This window comes from Chaetomium strumarium (genome assembly GCF_033439665.1).
Source record: "Chaetomium strumarium strain CBS 333.67 chromosome Unknown B0T15scaffold_1, whole genome shotgun sequence".
Classification (NCBI taxonomy): Eukaryota; Fungi; Ascomycota; class Sordariomycetes; order Sordariales; family Chaetomiaceae; genus Chaetomium; species Chaetomium strumarium.
In genome coordinates, this window is record NW_026944429.1 from 4851075 (window position 1) to 4870830 (window position 19756).

A 19756-nucleotide genomic window follows, 5' to 3' on the forward strand; every position below is an offset into this window, starting at 1 on the left:
CAACGTAGGTACCTTAGCGCTCGGCTCTTGGAGCCAACCCTTCCTCAGCCGCCCTCCCATTACCAAGTAGAAATTACATAGGTAGATCCGCGGTTGTTGAAGGAATGCCTGCTCTTACTGTAGTCCTAGAATCTTTACCCCTTGCGGGTCATGGTTGTGCTTGAGAGTGCGCGCGAACGGAATGCGTCGTCGACGGTCAAACGAACGAAAACGTTACAGGAAGACCCTGGACCCTGATCAAGGGTTCTTCAAATTCATCTCAACTCGGGCTCCACATCCTTGGATCGCGATTGCGCGCCCCGCAAACGGAGAGAAGGTCCCTTGGGTAGGTACGTACACGACGAATTCATTTTCAAACGACCACGATGTACCGCATACTAAGGATTTGCAGCCTACACCAATGGTGCGGTAATTGCGCCTCGATGGCCCTCTTTCCGTGTCTCCTGAGCAGTCTTGAAAACCCTGAGGATGCAAGCAAACGGGACAAGCAGACGGGAACCGGGGAAGCTGCATGAAAGGGGCTCCCCCGCCTTCCGATTTCAGCCGCGTTAGTTGTGGGGTACAATGTAGTACAGGCTACCATTGTTAGTCAACCAGGTAAGTACCGTATCTTTTTGAAGGTTGATTGGTTGGCTTCACACTTCCAAGGTTACCATACAAACTCAACAGCAATCTCAACATGGATGCCGGGATGCCGCCAACCGAATTTGTTTGGAAAGGCACCTAGGTACCCGTGATATGACCATGCCGGGAGCGGGATGGACTGAGTGAGTATGGTAGTGTGCATTCACACAGCTAAGGTAGGCATTGACACACGTGGATGCCGTGTTGATCTCTGTTTCTCCAAACGCTGGTATTGTTTGGTAGATAGGTAAGGTAGTCATGTCTTGGGGGTCTGATCTAACGTTGGGTGAGGTTCCTCCATGACTGATGTGTCACGAGGGGAGTGTTGTAGGACCACTGTCTGTAAGTTTGGCGAGGCAGCAGATGCCTCGCCTGTTATACATACTATAGTAGTGGAATGCTGGCAGTTGATCGTTCAACTGCTGTGACACGGCAGGATTCCTGGTTTGGTAGTGGCTGGAAGTAGGGTGGTAGCTGGCGCGGAAGAGATCGAACACATTCTAGCACTGTAAACCCTTCTCGGATTCTTTTCCTGTCCTTCTTCCTGTCTCTCTTTCTTCCGACCACTATTATGTCTGATGAACAGGGTGCCAGTAACGTACCTATACCGAACAATCGTAACTCACTATAAACTACTAGGAGGGCGCTCGCGGCTCAAAACCGCCACGGCTTGTTCGGAGTAGCCAAGGCAGGTCACCAGAGACTTGAGTGACTACCCAGATTAGAGGCACTCATGTAGATTTAGGTTCGGATATTGTTAGCATACGGGGGCTTAGCCTTGCTATGTATACATGTCATGATAGTTAGCATCCAATGAGGCATTCAGCAGCCGCCCAAGAAGGTACAGTGTTGATTGAAAAGGTTCCTCGAGACTTTGTTTGTCTTCACTCGTCCCTTGACCGTCTTTCCGTACTCCCTGACCTATGCTTCACACCCTTTAGCCCCGGATGCAAATGATCACCGTACCCTCCTCCGTGGGACCAAGGTTGTGTAGGAATCCCCAGAGCCGTGAAGGAGATAATGATTTACAGACGCACACTGCAGACTATGGTCTGGATTCTGCACATACGCACGAGGAAATGAGTCCCCGAGAACGATGCCCTAGCTAAACCCCCCGGTTTGACTTTCAGAACAATGCTCTGTCAAATGCACACCGATTTTGTGTGACGGCCGAATGAAGTTTGCAAGCAGCGTTAAGACCTCGGATCAGACTATTATTTACAGCTAGGAATCTGAGAGTCGATCAGCGGCGGCCGGCCATGCCAACGCCGCGATGGCCGGCACCGAGGCCGAGACAGTGGTCCTTGGGGACAGACCAATGACGTAACGGGCGGAATGGATGTTACGCCCTGTGGTCATGGACTCGGACTGATGTCGGCTTTGTCCATGGAACGAAAAGAGAGCGCACACGGCGAGGACTGGAGTCCCATCGAATGTGATTTTCCTTCGGGTTTTCAGTCATGTTGGGGAGAGAGCGGCTGTCTTCTTGTCCTGTCTGACTATCCTTTTAATGGAACCTCCAGGTTGCGCCACCGCGGTTCAACAACGAAGGGAGGGGAGCCTCGTTGACAGCCTGTGCCACGATGCACCAAAAGAAAAACCGGGAAGACCGAGAGCGTGACTTCGTCTATATAGTGTTTTTCGGCGTACGGTAATCCACGATTCGACCTGACTGCGATGTGTGATCTTGTCTCGTGTCCGGCAAAGGAATGAATCTTCCAGCTGTTGCTCGAGGGCAGATGCGCCGAGCCGCTCAAGGTCATACATTGCTGGCATATGTGAGGTGGGCCGCGGTCCAGGTTTCCTGGCTCGCAATCAACAAAGGGCGCATCCACCCTTCGCGTGGCGGTTTCCGGGTTGGCCGCAAGTTTTCTGTTGAGTGGTTGGTGCCTGCGCCAACGGCCGAATCATGAGATCTGGAACGCCGGTCATGTCACCTGACGACGCCCTTGCCGTGGGCTGCCGGCCATCTACACTATACACTAAGATAGGTATGTATGTTCATGGTGGCGATTTGCCCGGTCTTCGGCCAGCTCTCGGCCCGGCGCAGAACGCATAGAAGACAATCTGCCTCGAATTCATGCTATCGTCAGGATGGCGCGTGCGGCGCCTTTGCCAAAGTCCCACCACACAGCCCGCTCCATGTTATGCACACAGTGCGGGCTTTCTAATCCGACATCCAGACTCATGATTGACCTGCGAGAGGCTGTCGAGGATGGTGTAATCCTTACACCTCAAATGGCCGAGCTAGGTCCTCTAATAAGTGCTGGCTGCCGAGCAGTGCCTGGCTTGCCTTTTTTATACCCTCCAGATGGCATCTACTGTAAGTGCTGGACCCGAACTGTCTCGGTTTGACGTGAGAGGCGTCTGGTTCGAGAGGGAAGTGGCTCAGCTCACCGGGCTCCGTGTCACCAAAGGCACCCAGAATTGCACTTGCAAGCCTCGTGACAGTTTTGTGGGAGACCCGGCCTGACCGAACTTAAAGATGCCCGATATCCGACGTCGAGTGATCAAAGATACGTGTGTCCGCGGCCCACGCCGCCCTAGTGTATGTTCACGATCCCCGCATCCGCATCGGCCCCTACACTAGTACTGTGTATTGTATTGTACATGTACAGGTATTGTTTGCGAAGCCGGCCAGCTGGATAGCTGCCCTGGTTAGAACTGGTGCGTTGGCACGGCTGGTTTGGGTCAAAGCCCATGAACAGACGCAGGATGAGGGGCTGAGATGCTGATGCTGAGATGGTAAGCGCCAGTGGCTAGAAATTCCCTGCGGGATTGGGCACCTTCAGGTCTGCCCGACACGAGGACAGGATTGCAAGCTGGAGCAATGCTGCTCAAGCTTGTCAAAGTTGCCTGCTGCCATCTCGCAGTGCAAAAGCGGTGTGTGGTTAGCGCAAGCGCACTGTGGAGCCATTTCCTTGGCCGCGGCAAAGCCAGCGATGGGGCGCCCGCCCTACGTACGGGCCTTCGCGCCCTCTGGCCCGCTTGGGTTTCGGTGTCCCCTTTCCCAGCACAATTTCTCTCCTCTCTTGCCCTTCCTTCGAAGGTCGACATAACGTTACTCACTCTTCGTCTTCTCCGCACAACACGACCGCGTATCTTTGAGGGTAAGGGCGCAACAACTCTCCAGTGCAAATTCAAGATCGTTCGTCATTAACCCCAGGTCTTTTCTCTGTAGCGGAATCCATATTCATTGCCACGTTCAATCGGCGACGAGATCCCCCCTCATCCGACCGGCATTTGCCACCACCTTCGGACATCGGATTTGATAGGTAAGCACACTCTCTCACATTCCCACATTTTACCTGCCGGCTTGGAACAAGCAATATTCGCATTTTCCAACAAAGGCCTCATCTCCGAGGGCCACCGGTTCTTGGCGAGGCAAGAGGGTCAGAATCCAGTTCCGTTCTTCGCCGCCCGCAGCCCGAGGCGGACCCTCACCGTCATTCCAACATCTCGCTTTTAAACCCGACTTTTCGCTTCCTTCTCCTTTGACAGTTTCAGCAAGGCTGACCTATTCATTCTGAAGCAGCCCTGTGTCCGCATATTACCATTTCGACATCCTCGAGAAAGGCGCAGCTTCCCGTAACGCAAAATGACGACAATGGTATGAATCCCATTCAATTCTTCGCGTTCAATGTGCTTGTTAGACGTCCTAGCTCGCTGGTCTTCCGGTGTGGTAGCGAGCTTTGGATGTCTTGTCCGCGCAATCTTCTTCGTACTGAATTTACTAATGTCCTCGTAGGATCTCCGAGTCGGGAACAAGTACCGGATCGGTCGCAAGATCGGTTCTGGCTCGTTCGGCGACATCTACTTGGGCACCAACATCATCTCTGGCGAGGAGATTGCCATCAAGCTCGAGAGCGTCAAGGCGAAGCACCCGCAGCTCGAGTACGAGGCTAGGGTGTACAAGTCGCTCGCCGGCGGCGTCGGCATCCCGTTCGTTCGTTGGTTCGGTACCGAGTGCGACTACAACGCCATGGTCCTTGACCTCCTTGGACCAAGTCTGGAAGATCTGTTCAACTTCTGCAACCGCAAATTTTCGCTGAAGACCGTGCTGCTGCTTGCCGACCAGCTCATCTCCCGGATCGAGTACATCCATGCCAAGTCCTTTATCCACCGCGACATCAAGCCCGACAACTTCCTCATGGGTATTGGCAAGCGCGGTAACCAGGTCAACGTTATTGACTTCGGTCTCGCCAAGAAGTACCGCGACCCCAAGACGCACTTCCACATTCCTTACAGGGAGAACAAGAACTTGACTGGAACGGCTCGCTATGCTTCGATCAACACCCATCTTGGCGTTGAGCAGTCCCGTCGTGACGACATGGAGTCTCTCGGCTACGTCATGCTGTATTTCTGCCGCGGCTCGCTCCCCTGGCAGGGCCTCAAGGCTGCCACCAAGAAGCAGAAGTATGACCGTATCATGGAGAAGAAGATGACGACGCCCACGGACGTCCTCTGCCGCGGCTTCCCCAACGAGTTTGCCATCTATCTCAACTACACTCGGTCTCTCCGTTTCGACGACAAGCCCGACTACAGCTACCTCCGCAAGATCTTCCGCGACCTCTTTGTCCGCGAGGGCTTTCAGTACGATTATGTTTTCGACTGGACTGTGTATAAGTACCAGAAGAACGCGCAGGCTATCCAGCAAGCTGCGGGCAACACGGCCAACCAGGCTGCACAGGACCCCAAGGACGCCCAGCAAGCCGGTCGCAAGGACACTCAGCAGGCCCTTCCTCGAGGCACCAGGAAGCAGATCACCGGCGAAACCCCGGACACCAACCGTGCCGTCGGTGGAAGCGACAGGATGTGAGTGACTACCAAGCCTAGACCCAAAGCATTCCTAGTAAGGAATCATATTTCCTTCGAGTTTGGTGTGCTCATAAACGCTGGCCGGAGGTACAATGCTGACGTGGAGTGCTGACGATCAGTTTGCGATAATAGGCTGCGCTCAGCTGCGAAAGCTCAGGGCGCTGGCTCGGGATACGCTTCCAACAAGTACCGGCCCATGGACTGAAGCATTGAATGGCACTGGGATTGGCGCCTCTTTTCGGGCTGTACGAGTCTTTTTCCCTCATCGATTGCTTGAGCATGGATCGTGGTGCCCTTGCGGGATGACCATCACGCTTTATCGCGATGACCACGACAATCCTTGCCGAGATTGGACCAGCATCGATAACGGTTACATGCCCATCAACCTACCGATTTTCGGGATTGTTTCTTTCGCCGGATTTCCTTCGACATCTCCCTTCATGTCCTTCAATCGGCTCGGCTGGCTTTCGGTCTGGCGCGTCGTCGGTGGCTTACTGCCAATCGCCTGACTCGCTGCTCGGATCGGATTCCACTGAACGGCATGTCCGGCACTCTGGTACTGTCGGGGTGTCGCGGGAGGGGGCGGCTGCTATCTACCGCGGCGCACTCCAATGCTGGAGGCTGAGAGTCACGGTCAAATTGGAAGGACTCGAGACGAAGCAGACTGTTTGGAGCGGCTGCTTCTCGGGTGCCTACGTCAATAGGAGATGGGCCAAATGCATTGTTTGCAGCTCGCCCCGACTCTGCCCGATATTCTTCTCTTTTCTTTCCTTATTTGTTCTGGTTTCGCATCTTTGCTTTCGCTGCATCTTGCATTCATTGCATCGGGAATCGCTTGTGGGGAGGTAACAGGGGACGAAGTGATTCCTGGTTCGGACGCGGTGGAGGAGCATGGTTGTCACGCGTCGAATGGTAATGGCGAAGTTCTAAGCTCACCAAGCTAAAGTTGGCACTGCCGGCCGAGGAGCGAGTTCGACAGGTATCCCAGAGAGGGCTTCTGCAATTATCCTTTCGGCAGGAGGAGGAGTACAAGCTGGAACGAAGGCTATCGATCTGCAGCAACCGGGGGAGGAACGACCAGTATCTCGGTTAGCCGATCACTGCGGGTTCTTCTAAAGCGGCAGCGGTTAAGTTGTTCGTTGGCATCCGAGGGGACTCCTAGTGACTGTGGTCTCGGGTACCTTCAGACACACCGCCGCTATTTGTGATGCCCCTTTGCTAGCACGATCGGGGAGGCCGGCTGAGAAGGCAGCTGTGCCCGACTCCGAGTACAAGTTGTCCTGGGGTCTTCACCGCTCCGCGGTTTGCTGCTAGCCACGCACATGCCAGTAGTTATCTTAATTCAGTCTCGTTCTGCTTTCTATTAAATGTGTAAATGCTCTGCAATGGGTGCGCCGTATCTGCAGGGTGAGCGGATCGTGCTGTGCTCCGCCCCTCGTAGGTGCATGTAATAGTCGGCGTTCGGTGGCTGTACAGCACATACACCACTCAAGGACAGCGACAAAAACCAAAGCTACCTGGAACCACCGCAGTAACATTCAGGTACCAAAAGAGCAGTTAAACGAAATGGGGTTCACGGGTGTATAAGACGGGTGCAGCCCGCCCTACCTGAAGGTAATAAGTCAGCCACGGAACCTGGGACGCCTGCAAATCGATCGCCTCGAGTCGCGTTCCATGTCACCGCCTGCCTGATTCAGTTCACGCCACCCCTCGCCGCTTCAACCGTGGACAAAGCGCCAATCGATCTCGTTAATTCTTAATCGTTATGAATATGAAGTTCCCCGCCGCTTGCACAGATGCCGCAAGAATGGCGCCATCAACACTCGATTTGTTCATCCTCACATTCAACTGTGCAAAGAACCTCATTGAGGCCTCTGTCTTCGCATCGCACTTGCACGGTGCACTATTGCAGAATGGCACCGGCCTGCCAGATCTTGTCGTATTGTAAGTTGGCGATGTGGAAGTACCGGGCGGCGGCCCAGGCCCGCACGCGGAAGATGCGTCGAGAAGCATGGTACCCCGGCTTCGGCCACCCATGCGCTGCCATATTCCATATTCCCATGCTTACTCTCTTTGCTCGCGCCACAGCTCGCTCCAGGAGGTAGCGCCCATCTCTTACTCCTTCATCGGCTCATACTTCCTGAGCCCCTATTACGCCCGCTTTGGAGAGGCGCTCAATCTCGCATCGGAGCGACTGCTGGCGAGCACGGGCGCCGACGATGGCGAAGACGCCTCTGCCCCGATGCTCCAGACGGGCGCCAGGCCGCAAGGGGGGAGGACAGCGCCATACACGCTGGTGCGGGCCAAGAATGTCGGCATGACGGCCATTCTGCTCTATGCCCGGGACCCGATCGCCATTCGGACAATCGAAGAGGCAGAGTGCGGTTTCGGCGCGGCCGACATGGGTAACAAAGGCGCCGTTGGGCTGAGAGTCACCTTGGGCGGCCAGCGAGGCGACGACGGGACAGAAGCAGGAGCCAAGACCACAGAACTCACCTTTGTGGCCGCGCACCTCGCCGCAATGGAATGGAACCTCAAAAAGCGCAACTCCAACTGGCGCACCATCGTGTCCGGCCTGACGTTCGCGAACCCGCGGAGCATCCTCCCGGGCATCTTCCCCGAGCACGGCGCCGGTCCAACGCCAGACCGCTCCGGCGCAGGCGACACCGCGCCACCACCCCGTCTCTACACCGGCGACAGCCCGGATCCCTCCGAGGAAGAGGAGGCCAGCGACGAAGACGAGCAACCCCTCCTCTCGCAGCAGCAACAACAACAACAGCAACAGCAACAAACACCCCCGGATTCATCCCTCTCCCCCTCCCAACGCGCCGCCCTCCAATCCATCTCCATCTACAAACCCTCCTCGCACCTCTTCGTAGCCGGCGACCTCAACTACCGCATCAGCTCCACCACCCCGCCGCCTCTCGCCCCGTTCCCCTCCTTCGACCCGTCCTCGGAGCACCACTACCCGTCCTTCCTGCCGCGCGACCAGCTCACGCGCGAGCGCCTCGCCAACCGCACGCTGCACGGCCTGGCTGAAGCGCCCATCGCGTTTGGGCCGACCTACAAGTTCGACATCTTACCATCTCCGGATGGCGGCAGCAGCAGCAGCACTGCATCTCAGACGGGGACGGGGACGGGGACGGGGGAGGTGCCGTGGCGGTTTGCCCCGCACCGCTGGCCCAGCTGGTGCGACCGCGTTCTGTACCTGGACGTGCCCCGCTGGGTGGCTCTTCCTCCTGCTGCTGCTACTACCACTACTACTACTACTACTAGTAGTAGTAGTAGTGTGGACGGCAAAACTAAGGTCCAGGTCGAGGTCAAGGCATATGATGCCCTGCCCGTGGTGGCGAGCAGCGACCACCGGGGCGTTTTCTTCCGGGCGAGGGTGCCTGTTCTGGCAGAGGCCGAGATGACGCCCCCTCCCGAGTTGGAGGGGGAGGAGTATGACCACGACCCGAGGGTGAGGATGCCTGTGCCGGTGGACGTGCATGCCTGGGAGAGGCGGGCGGCGGCCAGGCGGAGGGAGAAGGTGGTGGGGTGGTCGGCTTTGCTGTGGAGCACGAGGGAGGGCGCCGTACTGCTGGCGACGGTGGTGGCGTTGGGCGTTGGCGGGTGGTGGTTGTGGAGGGTCTGGTGAGTGAGTGAGTGCGGGCGTGGGCGTGGGCGTCTCAAGAGAGAGGGGTCTGGTTGTGTGAGGTTGCCCACAGCTTTGTTCTTGGAATTCTTGATACCTTATTAGGTAGGTATGCTTGGACTATATATAGATCTACACTAGGTAGTACGCGAAGTTACGGTAGAGCTGCTGGCCCTCGAGAGCCACTGCACGGTTGATAAACGATCTATTTTTGAATGCACGGCTAGGTACCATGATAAGTATTCGCCGCTGAGGTGTTGATCGGGGAATGTCTCATAGGGTGGAAGAGTTTGTTGTGCCGTTCCCATCATGACGCCTTGCTCCTCGGCCGCTGTAAAGGAAGTCAACGTGGTCCTGTCCTCTGAGACCATTCATTCCCTTCGCATTCAGCCCGATCTGGCCCATAGAATAACTACGTGGCAACGCCTGCTTCTGCGCTTCATTACCCCTAGATTTAGAGTCTGCACGCCGTGTGTATAGATGCTCCATCCTCGCCAACCCAAACGCCGATCGGCCAACCCTTGACAAATCGCCGCCCAATCTGCGCATACCTGCTGCCGCGCTGAACTAGTAAAAACAAGAAACGGAAGTCACTGGGACTGGCTTCGCGAGTCAAATACGTTCCTCTCGCGAAGCTGTAGAAAGCCTAAGGCAATGGATGCGTAGCCCTGCACCTGCACCTGCACCTGTGCACCTGCACCTGTGCACCTGCACAACCCAAAGCCGGGTATCCGCGTTAAAGCCAAACCCAACAAGTCGAAAGAGGAAGAGAAGCCAGCGCACTCAGTATATTGCGCTCCCCAATAAAACCACTCCACCTCAGCTCGCAGCCCCCAACAAGCCTTTCTTTAGAAGTCCGCAAAATAGTCGTCATACCTTTCCGCCATCTCGTCGGTATACTCGTCCTTGGCCACATCCTCTTCCGGATACACATCGAAGCACTGCGCATCCCCGGGGTACCTAACCGGCGGGACGATGGGGCCTTTATGCCGCTTCTGATAAATGGCATCCCAGTCGACGCCAGCGAAGAAAGGGTGCTCTTTGACCTTGGCAGCCCCGCCCGAGATGTTACCTAGGCGGTGGGAGCGGTCGACGGTGCAGAACTGGCGAATGATGTCCTTAGCTGCGTCGCTGATGACGGGTTCTTGCGGGAAGACCACGGGCCTTCCCACGATTCTGCCACGGAGTGTTAGGGAAGGGGAGGGGGGTTGCAAAGGGGAAAGGGGAGACGCACTGCTTATATATCTCTAGGGGGTTTTGATGCCAGAAGGGCGGATAGCCCGTGAGGAATTCGTAGATGAGGATGCCGAGTGCCCACCAATCGACCGCAGTGGTGTGCCCCTTGTTGTGGATCACTTCTGGTGCGAGATACTCGGGGGTGCCGCAGAGCGTGTAGGTTTCGACTGGGTGGCCGGACTCGTTATTCCCTAGCCGCTTAGCGAAGCCAAAATCGACAAGCTTGATGTGGCCGTCGGCGTCGAGCAGTAAGTTCTCGGGCTTCATGTCCCGGTAGGCTATCCCCCCTTGATGCTCGTGCAAGTGCTCGAGGATCAGCACAATCTCGGCGGCATAGAAGCGAGCCGTGTCCTCGTCGAAACGGCGAAGTTTGCGGAGGTAGCTGAAAAGTTCACCGCCTGGCACGTAATCTAAGAGAATGTAGAGGAAGTTGCGATCCGAGAAAGACGCGAGAAAGTTGGTAATGAAAGGGTGGCCTTTCACATCCGCAAGAATCTGGCGCTCATGACGCACATGATCCAGTTGCTTCAGCTTGATAACTGCAATCAACCAAAGTCAGCATTGACGTCTTTCTCTTGCTGCCCGGAATCCGAAAAGCCCTACCCTCAGTCTTCCGAAGTATCTTCAGCGCATACACCTTGCATCGCTCGGCATCACTACCGTGCGATGGCCGGACAAGGCATACACGGGCGAACGTTCCTAGGTGACCAGGAAAGTAAGTCGTTTGCAGGCTCGGTCGTGGATCAACAGCGAGGCACACCTGTTCCTAATGTCCGCACCCTGACAAAGTCCCCCACCGAGAGCTTCCCAGAGCAAATATCAAAGGGCTCGTCATCGAAGCCTCTTTGTTGTTGTTGTTGTCCCTGCCCCTGCCCCTGTTCCGCACTGCTGGCAGCTCTCAAGGCTGCTGCTTGTAATGGATGCAGCCCCGGGCTGATGCCCTGGGACTGCGCAACCGTGGCCGCCATTGCCCTGGTTGATACAGAGTGTGTGCAGTCGTCGAGGGTGGGCTGGCTGCACTCCACAGATATAAGCGGCGGCTAAGCCGAGGCCACGTTCGGCGAGAGTTACACGTTGACCTGGCCCTGAGCAAAGGATTGCGGGGCAACAACAGAGATGTAAAATGTATTGCAACCTGGAGAGCAGTGAAAGGTATCAACGGATGCCCAACGGCTCACAGAAACCGTGACTTTGGCAGGGAATCAGATGAAGAGCAGATGAGGGGTCAATGGCGGTGGCTATGACTCTATGAGATCAGGATCGAGGAAGCCAGCCCCGCGGTCGCAAATATTAAGGCCAGGGTGGAGCGGCCCGGTTTGGGGAGGGGACGAATAACGGGCAACTTGAATGGTGAACAATAGCAATGGGCCGGGAGTGAATGGGATAGGTTGAGGTACGGACGGGAATGACGACCGCGATTTGAGCCCAGTCTGCGGTTCGGGGGTCGCCTGCGGGTTTAAACAACGTGGGGTAGGGGGCCAGGGGGGAGGGGTTTGATGGAGGGTGATCAGAGGCGGCGCCGTAAAGACTGGAGCTTGACCCCAGCAAGCTCGATTTGGCTGTTGTTTCGAGTCTTGACACCGGGGTGACCGGGCAGAAGAAGGATGTGGCGGATGACGTTTTCGCAGGACTAGCGGACCCTCAAATATCGCCAAATTCCGGAACCGATTGCCTGGAACAATCCGACATTCGCTATGGAACAGCCTGGAACGAGAACGCATGCAAACAAAACGGGGGACCAGAGAAGAGGAAGAGACGAGGGAACGCATGTCAGTAATCTACCCGGAGGCATTTCAGAGACAACGAAGCAAGCTCGGCTTGCCTGGAAGATTTGATGTTATTGCGGCAATCTGCCCGGCCTAGGTAGTGTATGTCCACCTAGTTCCGTTTGGAACGAGCCAAACTACGGTAATAAGAGACTCGGAAGTCGAAAGAACGGAAGGAAGCTAGGCTCGGTGAGTGGAGGAGGCCCGGACTGGTGCTCCCGGTACAAGTCAACAAGATACGTGATATGAGAACGGTCGAGCTTCAGTAAAATTCGATGTTTTAACATGAACCGTCAATGGATGCAGTGATTTATACCGACGCGACAGCAGACCTCATGTCCGGGAAGGGGCGGCCTTGGGTGGGGCACGCAATGCCAAGCATCCAGGGGTCTCCGGCAGGGAGGATGTGGACTCCACATCCGGCGGGCTGTGGTGCTGCTGCCTCGTGAGTCGTGAGCACAACCGATGCATACCACAGCACTTGGTACCTTAGTACGGAGTAGTGTACCTGGTATGCATCCCACCAGCAGCTGTCACTCCAACGCCCAATCACTCTCGCGATCTCAGCGCTGCCACTGTTGTAGACATCGTGGTTTATTCTCCCTTCTCACCGCATCGCCAGGCTGTTTTGTTCCAAGATTCTCGAAACGAACCGCTCCTGCTGGGCCATGCCATCCGAGCACAGACATCTCTTGACTCCTTGAGTATCCGCCTACCTATCTCTGTCTAGTCGGGTATTAGCGATCCCTAGCCTCGCCCTGCGATAGCGCCTTCGGGGCAGACGCCCGAGACGCCCGAGACGCCCGAGAAGGGGCCTGTCAACATCTCCCAGAATGTTGAATTTCTCGAGCTTCGTGCAGAAGGCGCAGCAGCTGTTGGACTCTACGCAAGGCCTCAACCTTTCCGAATCTGATAAGAACCCGTCCAAGGCATCGCTCTTCCAGAGCCAGTTTCGGCTTCCGTCGTCCCAGCACCCGCTCTATGAGATCACCGCCGAGCTCACCATCCCACCCGCGAATGTAACGCAAGGCGACCGAGACCGAGACCGGGGCTTCCAGTATGCCGGCAAGCTCCATCTCTCCGAAGCCTTCCTCTGCTTCTCGACCACGCCGTCCAGCTTCCTGCAGTCCGCCAGCACGTCGACCTCGTCAATATTCACCGGCCAGACGCATGGCGGAGGACCCGGTGGCAACGGCTTCACCTTCCCCCTCTGCGCGATCCGGAGAGTCGAGCGGTTACACAGCCAGAACTTCCAGGTAAGGAGGGATGGGCGCCTTTTTCCGGGCTGTGACGGTGCGAATCGACGACTGACTGACCGTTCTGCGTCTGCAGTTTGCTCTCTCCATATCGACCTGGAACGGCATCAGCCAAGATGCGGCTAAGGAGAAAGACAAGAAGGAGCTACGGGAACAGCGGGTTACGATCCAGCTTGCCGGGACTCGACAAGCCTGCGAACGCTTCTGCGACGGTCTCAAGAAGGGCCTTCGAGCAAACGTTGGGAACGTGGCCAAGCTGAAGAAGGTGACGGCCGAATGCTATTCCGAATACCTCCTCCGGCCCGAGGACAAGAAGAATGCAGCCCCCCCCGATGCTGGCCTCGGCATGATGTTCAAATATCCCGGTGACCCGAAGAAGTTGAGGGACCGCGCAAAGATGCGGCTGTGGGCCGAGTATCTGAGAGACAACGGCCGCAACATGACGCTGATCCGCCAGCCAACCTTCCACAAACTGATCAGAGTGGGCTTGCCAAACAGGCTACGGGGCGAGATGTGGGAGCTGACATCGGGCTCCATCTACCTGAGGCTCGAAAACCCGACGCTATACGCCGACACGCTAGCCAAGTTCTCTGGCAGGGAATCGCTCGCAATCGACGAGATTGAAAAGGACCTCAACCGCAGCCTGCCGGAATACCCGGGCTTTCAGAGCGAAGAGGGCATCGGCCGCCTTCGACGGGTGCTGACCGCCTACAGCTGGGTCAATGCCGAGGTTGGCTATTGCCAGGCCATGAACATCGTTGTGGCGGCACTCCTCATCTATATGTCAGAGGCCCAGGCCTTCTTCCTTCTCTCGGCATTGTGCGACCGGCTCGTCCCCGGCTACTACTCGACGACTATGTACGGCACGCTGCTTGACCAGAAGGTGTTCGAATCGCTGGTGGAGAAGACGATGCCCATCCTGTGGGAACACCTCGTCAAGAGCGATGTTCAGCTGTCGGTTGTCTCGCTGCCCTGGTTCCTGTCGCTCTACATCAACTCGATGCCCCTAGTATTCGCCTTCAGAGTTCTCGACGTCTTCTTTGTGGAGGGGCCCAAGGTCTTGTTCCAAGTTGGGCTGGCGATACTCAGGATAAACGGGGAAGAGCTGCTGGACGCATCAGACGACGGTGCTTTCATCTCCGTCCTCAAGTCCTATTTTGCCCGCCTAGACGAGTCGGCTCATCCGAAGTCAGAGAATCCGAAGCTGAGGGCTGTCACGAAGTTCCAGGAGCTCATGGTCGTTGCCTTCAAGGAGTTTTCGGGCATTACGCACAGCAGCATCACCGAGCTTCGTCTGAAGAACAAGGACGCCGTGCTGAGCAACATTGAGAATTTTGCCAAGCGCACCGCCATCAGGAACCTCGGCCCGGATAGCAAACTTCTCAGTAACGATGAGCTGGGCGCGCTATACGACCGGTTCTATGGTGTGCTGTACGAGAGGCAACAGCGAGACCACATCATCAAGCAGGAGCAGGCAAGGCGGGCCAAGAGCAGCCGGTCACGTATGGCGGAAGTCGCCAGCGAGGGCGATCAGATCGAAAAGGGGCGGGTCGGCCTAGGTCCGAGCACGAGTCTGATGGACTACGACGCATTTCGCGAATTTCTCGCCGCCATGTGCAAATGGGCCATTTCCGATTCGCCCACTACTCCTAGGCGGGAAACGTTCGAGAAGGAGAAGGGTTTCTACGGCAGCTTCAGGAGGCCTGATACGCTGCTGTCCCCCTGGGGCGCGGGTCCTGAACCAGCAGACCATGAGTTTCTCCGGAGGTTGTTCCAGAAATGGGATACTGATTCATCCTCGTCGCTCACCCTGCAAAAGGTCGTGTCCGGCCTAGCGCGGATCAAAGGGAAGCGCGACATCATGGGGACCATCAACTACTTCTTTGAGCTACACGACGATGACGGAGACGGCAAGGTTGACCGCGAAGGCATACTGCGCATGTCCGAGGCCCTGCTCTTCCTTTCCCGCCGCGGGCTCGAGGGCACGCTGAGCCCGTCGAGCTCAACCGTCGCACTGAACGCAGAAGGCTCGACAAACGGCGGCCAAACCGACGTTCCCGGCCAATCGGTGAGCGAGCGGTTTCTCGGGAGCGTCAGTGCTTTCATAAGGAGATGCTTTGAGTACGCCGATCCAGACCACCCAAAGAACCAAAACAGCACAGCGCGGGAGCTGGGAGACAAGCTCGAGTCGACGAAGCTGCAAGAAGACCACCCGGCCGGCGAGCAGCTGGCGAGCCCGGATGCGTTTGCCATTGGCGACGATGACGATGACGATGACGAGGATGATCTATTAGCAATGGACTCGCCAGCTGGCAGCCCCAAAGCAGCAGCGAAGAATCCCAACAATCCGCCGCCCACATTGCAGCTCAACTCGACGCAGCTGTCCGCGAACGACGATCCGGACAGCCGCCGTCGCGTTTCCAAAGCACAGTCCGAAAAGGCCAACATCGCCCTCGACCCCTCCAACCCGCTGCACATCACGCTACCCACCTTCCGCATGGTGGTGCTCGCCGACGAGCTGCTCGAGCAGTTCTTCGAATCCTCCTTCCCTTCCTCGTTCCACATCATCGAAGGGCTTGCCTCCGCCAACACCCCGACGAGCGCCTCCTCCCTGACCACTTTCTCGAGCCTCGGCATCGGCATCGGCGGCGCCACCAGCAGCCGCGCCGTCAACGCTCCTACTACTCCGGCGGCGGGCGGCCGTGGCCTGCGCGGCGTGCTGGACAACATTGTCACGGACGGCATGCGTGTGGCGGCCGAGGTCAGGCGGCGCATGGAGGAGGCGCAGCGGGAACTCGAGAAGAATGCGCTGGCGTCGGGAGGACAACAGCCGGGGCAGCAACGGGGCGGCGATGATGACGACGAGGACGAGGACGAGGATGGCACTGGTTTCACCAGTGATCGCGCGTCTACGAGGAGCGGGAAGGTGGGGAGGAGCGTGAGAAGTTCGGATAGGGATTTGTTAACGGGGGCCGATGCCGAGGCGGGTGATGCTGCTGTGGATGAAGCGGATCCCTTGCCAGGGGTTGCTGGCGAGGGAGGAAGTGGGCTCGGCGGGAATGCGGGAGGAGGGCCCAGTGAGACAGAGAAGGTTGTGGGGGTTGAGTTTGATGGCTAGGCGCCATTGAACAACACGTCGCGAATGTGGGTACGGTCGAAGTGACTGCGCCGCCGCGGTTGAAAACGTGAATACTGCAACGGATGTGGGCAAGGTGGAAATGGTTGGGGAGGTGTCTCTACTCGGCTCTTTTCTGGTCTCTCACCTTTCTTCTTGGGTTTTCTCGGTGGAAGGTTTGTCATTTGTTGGTGGTGGCTGAAGTATCGACATGGTCTTGGAGTAAGGGAGGAATTTGGACGTGGAGAGGCGTCACGGGTGAAGTGCATGCACAAGCAGTCTCTACAAGTCATCTGCTGACAATGGCTCTTATATCGGATTCTTACTGTCGGCTCGAACCCAGGCCATTTTTGCATCAAACATGCACTACATTTTTGGGCGAAAGCTGCCATTTTGTCGCGGAGACTCCCCTTCTGCCGGCCCTTCCACGGCGAGCTCTCCCGCTATGTGAATTCCTCCCTGGTTTTCGCGCTTGGAAGGTTCTCTGTTTTTCCTTTCCCCGAGTCCTACTCCCTCCTGGCATCTGCCAAGACCTGGTCCATTTCTGCTTGCCGTCTCTCGCGAGGGCAGAGTCTGCCTGGATTCTCATACTCTCAAGTGAGACCGAGACAGTGAGGAATGCTTCCCATATATGTATATATATGCCTTGGTCCATTCCTACACCCTGGCCGTGTCGAACATTCCTGTCCTAGCATGGAAATGTCTCAGGTCGCGTCGGGAGGGCGCTGAAGATTCCGTGAGGGCGACGCGACAGCGACGTGAGCGCGGTGATTGTGCGGTGTTCGGCTACGGGTCAAATTGCCTGCCGTCGCCCGGCCGTGTGAGGATATGTGAGAGGCATCCAAGGGGGCCAGCCGACAGTCTTTGCCTGCGTCGTCTTGCATTCCGCTCGTTATCCCGGTATAGTTAGTTACCTATCGTTCCTTGCTGACGGTCTCGCCTTCACCGTCGTCCCTTCATTACCCCCGACGCAGGACCTGTTCACTCACTAAAGGTCCCCGCCATCAACATGCGACTCCGCGCAGGCCAAGTGGTCTTGGCCGGCGTCGCTCTGCTGGGCGCGGTCCATGGCCAGGCCTACTACGGCTCTGTCCACGCCGAGCTCGAGGCCTGCGATGGAGACAACTTTGTACGCCTCGGCTGCTTCGGCGGCTTTGCCGACGCCGCCAGAGACTATTTCACTTTTAGACCGCAGGGGTTCGACGAAGTAAAGCCCTCGCACAGCTTCCCCGGATACGACCCGGGTTCCGCCCTCAACAACACGGTCACGCCGCTCGACTGTGCCCGGGCTTGCCGCGGTTTCGGATACAAGTTCGCGGCACTCGTCAGTGCGACGTGCACGTGCGGCACCCAGCTGCCCGATGGATTGTCCGATGGCGGGACTTGTGATGTCCCTTGCCCTGGCGATGCGCGCCAGACCTGTGGTGGCGCCGAGGATGCGGGTATGTTGCGCCCCGCCTGGAAGAATGAGATGGGGACCAGCCAGCTGACATTCGTCTGACTGTTTGCTACTAGTGGTCATGGTTGACCCGACTTACGCGGCCAGCGACCAGGTGCCTCCCAGCCCCTCCAACCCCACCGTTGCCGCGTACTATCAATATCTGGGCTGCTTCAACCTCGATATGAGGCACGAGTTTCCCATCGAGGATCAACGGGCAACGCAGCTGGTACAGGATATCGATGCCTGCTTCAACCTGTGTGCGGGCATGGGCTATCCGCTGGTCCACGGTTCGGCGGCTGGGTGAGTTCTAGTATCACTCGCCGAGAAGGAAACAACGAAGAGGGGGGGCTAGCTGACCAGACCGATAGTGATCAGGTTCAATGCTCCTGCGGGATCACGTTCGGGCAAGGAACAACCCAGATTCACCCAGAGTCCCTCGCTTCACCAGGATCGTGCAACATGACGTGCAATGCCGGGTCTGCGTGAGTTACCCAACGGCTCCCTGAGAAGGCCGAGATGCCCCATCCATGCCCCCACGCCTGCTGACTGATAGATAATACTGAAGTACGTACGGCGACTGCGACGTCACCAGCCAGCGTTGCTGCGGTGAGGGCGAGTTCCTACCGGTCTACATCAACCCGGAGCTCCAGGGTTGCTACACCCCTCTCATCCCAGGCTTCAAGCAAAACTGGAACAATCTGTTCTATGAATGTGCTCATGTCCCGGACGAGCTGACCGGTCCGCCGAGACATCTGAGCCTTCCACAATATGACGAATCCCAGAAGCTCGACGCTTCACCGGCGCTGATCCGGCCACCGAATGTCACGGCGAACGGAGTGACATACCACATCCGGGGCTGCTTCAGCGCTACGACTGACGTGTTTGTTGCTCGCAGCCCCCAGGTTGAGGTCACTGAGTCGCTAGAAACATGTGCTGCGCGGTGCCAGGCCGACGCCACTTATAATGGTGCTTTCGCCGTGACCAAGGGAACGTGGGGAACGTGAGTGTTTTGTTTTTTGTCTTCCGCTGCTGGGCGCGCCGCCTTGCTGACCAGACCGCCAGGGACTGCATCTGCGGGAGTGCCGTGTACGAAGAGTCTACTACCGAGATTGTTGAGATGGGCCAATGCAACGTCCCCTGTGCCGGCCACCTCAGCAGCGCCTGCGGCGGCGAGGGTGCGCTCCTTGTGTACTCGTTGACTGAGGGAGACGCATACCAGCATTGGCAGCAGCTCGAAGCTGGGACACCGAAATATGAATGCCAGGAGCCTCGGAGTAAGAAATCCCCGTTCTGCGGGCCGCGGTGCCCGGCCGGTCGCTAACCCCGAGCAGATGTCGCTGCGCGCCAGGTCACCACCACAACGACCGACACATCAACCGCGACGACGACATCGACGACAACCACCATCGAGACCTCGACCACAAGCAGCACCACGGCCGATGTCACTACTACGGGTGCAACCACCACGGAGCTGTCGACCACGACGGACATTTCCACAACGAGTTCAACGACGACGGAGATCACAACCACAACCTCGAGCACCACAACGACAGATCTCACCACCACTAGTGCGACGACGACGGATGTCTCTACGGCAAGTTCCACAACCACGGATCTCACCACCACTAGTGCAACGACGACGGAACTCACTACCGCCACTTCGACAACCACGGATCTGACCACGACAAGTGCAACGACCACAGATCTCTCTACCACTAGTTCAACGACAACGGAGATCACGACCTCGAGCAGCACGTCGACTGATGTCACGACAACAAGCTCGACAGCAACAGACATCACCACTACGAGCAGCACGACGACCGACATCTCTACGGAAAGCAGCACCACCACCACCACGACCAG

At 57.1% G+C, this 19756-nt stretch overlaps 5 protein-coding genes across 5 annotated transcripts; 4 read left to right on the forward strand and 1 right to left on the reverse strand.

The window, feature by feature from the left end:
- Window positions 1–4222: 4222 nt before the first annotated feature.
- B0T15DRAFT_482035 (kinase-like domain-containing protein) lies at window positions 4223–5443 on the forward strand (the record flags this gene model as incomplete). The annotated part of the gene is made up of 2 exons (XM_062866067.1): window positions 4223–4234; window positions 4373–5443. 2 exons carry the CDS (start codon window positions 4223–4225, stop codon window positions 5441–5443), a joined length of 1083 nt encoding a protein of 360 aa, XP_062726618.1.
- Window positions 5444–7249: 1806 nt separating this feature from the next.
- On the forward strand, window positions 7250–9082 carry B0T15DRAFT_482036 (Endonuclease/exonuclease/phosphatase; the record flags this gene model as incomplete). The annotated part of the gene is made up of 2 exons (XM_062866068.1): window positions 7250–7386; window positions 7531–9082. 2 exons carry the CDS (start codon window positions 7250–7252, stop codon window positions 9080–9082), a joined length of 1689 nt encoding a protein of 562 aa, XP_062726619.1.
- A 695-nt stretch (window positions 9083–9777) lies between these two features.
- On the reverse strand, window positions 9778–11418 carry B0T15DRAFT_51757 (kinase-like domain-containing protein). The gene is made up of 4 exons (XM_062868315.1): window positions 11076–11418; window positions 10919–11014; window positions 10314–10854; window positions 9778–10255 (listed from the first exon to the last, which is right to left on the reverse strand). Exons 1-4 carry the CDS (start codon window positions 11281–11283, stop codon window positions 9928–9930), a joined length of 1173 nt encoding a protein of 390 aa, XP_062726620.1. The 5' UTR covers window positions 11284–11418; the 3' UTR covers window positions 9778–9927.
- A 1125-nt stretch (window positions 11419–12543) lies between these two features.
- B0T15DRAFT_426510 (uncharacterized protein) lies at window positions 12544–16622 on the forward strand. The gene is made up of 2 exons (XM_062865650.1): window positions 12544–13337; window positions 13414–16622. Exons 1-2 carry the CDS (start codon window positions 12915–12917, stop codon window positions 16453–16455), a joined length of 3465 nt encoding a protein of 1154 aa, XP_062726621.1. The 5' UTR covers window positions 12544–12914; the 3' UTR covers window positions 16456–16622.
- Window positions 16623–17284: 662 nt separating this feature from the next.
- Window positions 17285–18253, forward strand: B0T15DRAFT_52008 (WSC domain-containing protein). Its single transcript, XM_062868473.1, has 2 exons — window positions 17285–17894; window positions 17968–18253. The coding sequence occupies exons 1-2, from the start codon at window positions 17462–17464 to the stop codon at window positions 18195–18197; spliced, it is 663 nt and encodes a 220-aa protein (XP_062726622.1). The 5' UTR covers window positions 17285–17461; the 3' UTR covers window positions 18198–18253.
- Window positions 18254–19756: the final 1503 nt, after the last annotated feature.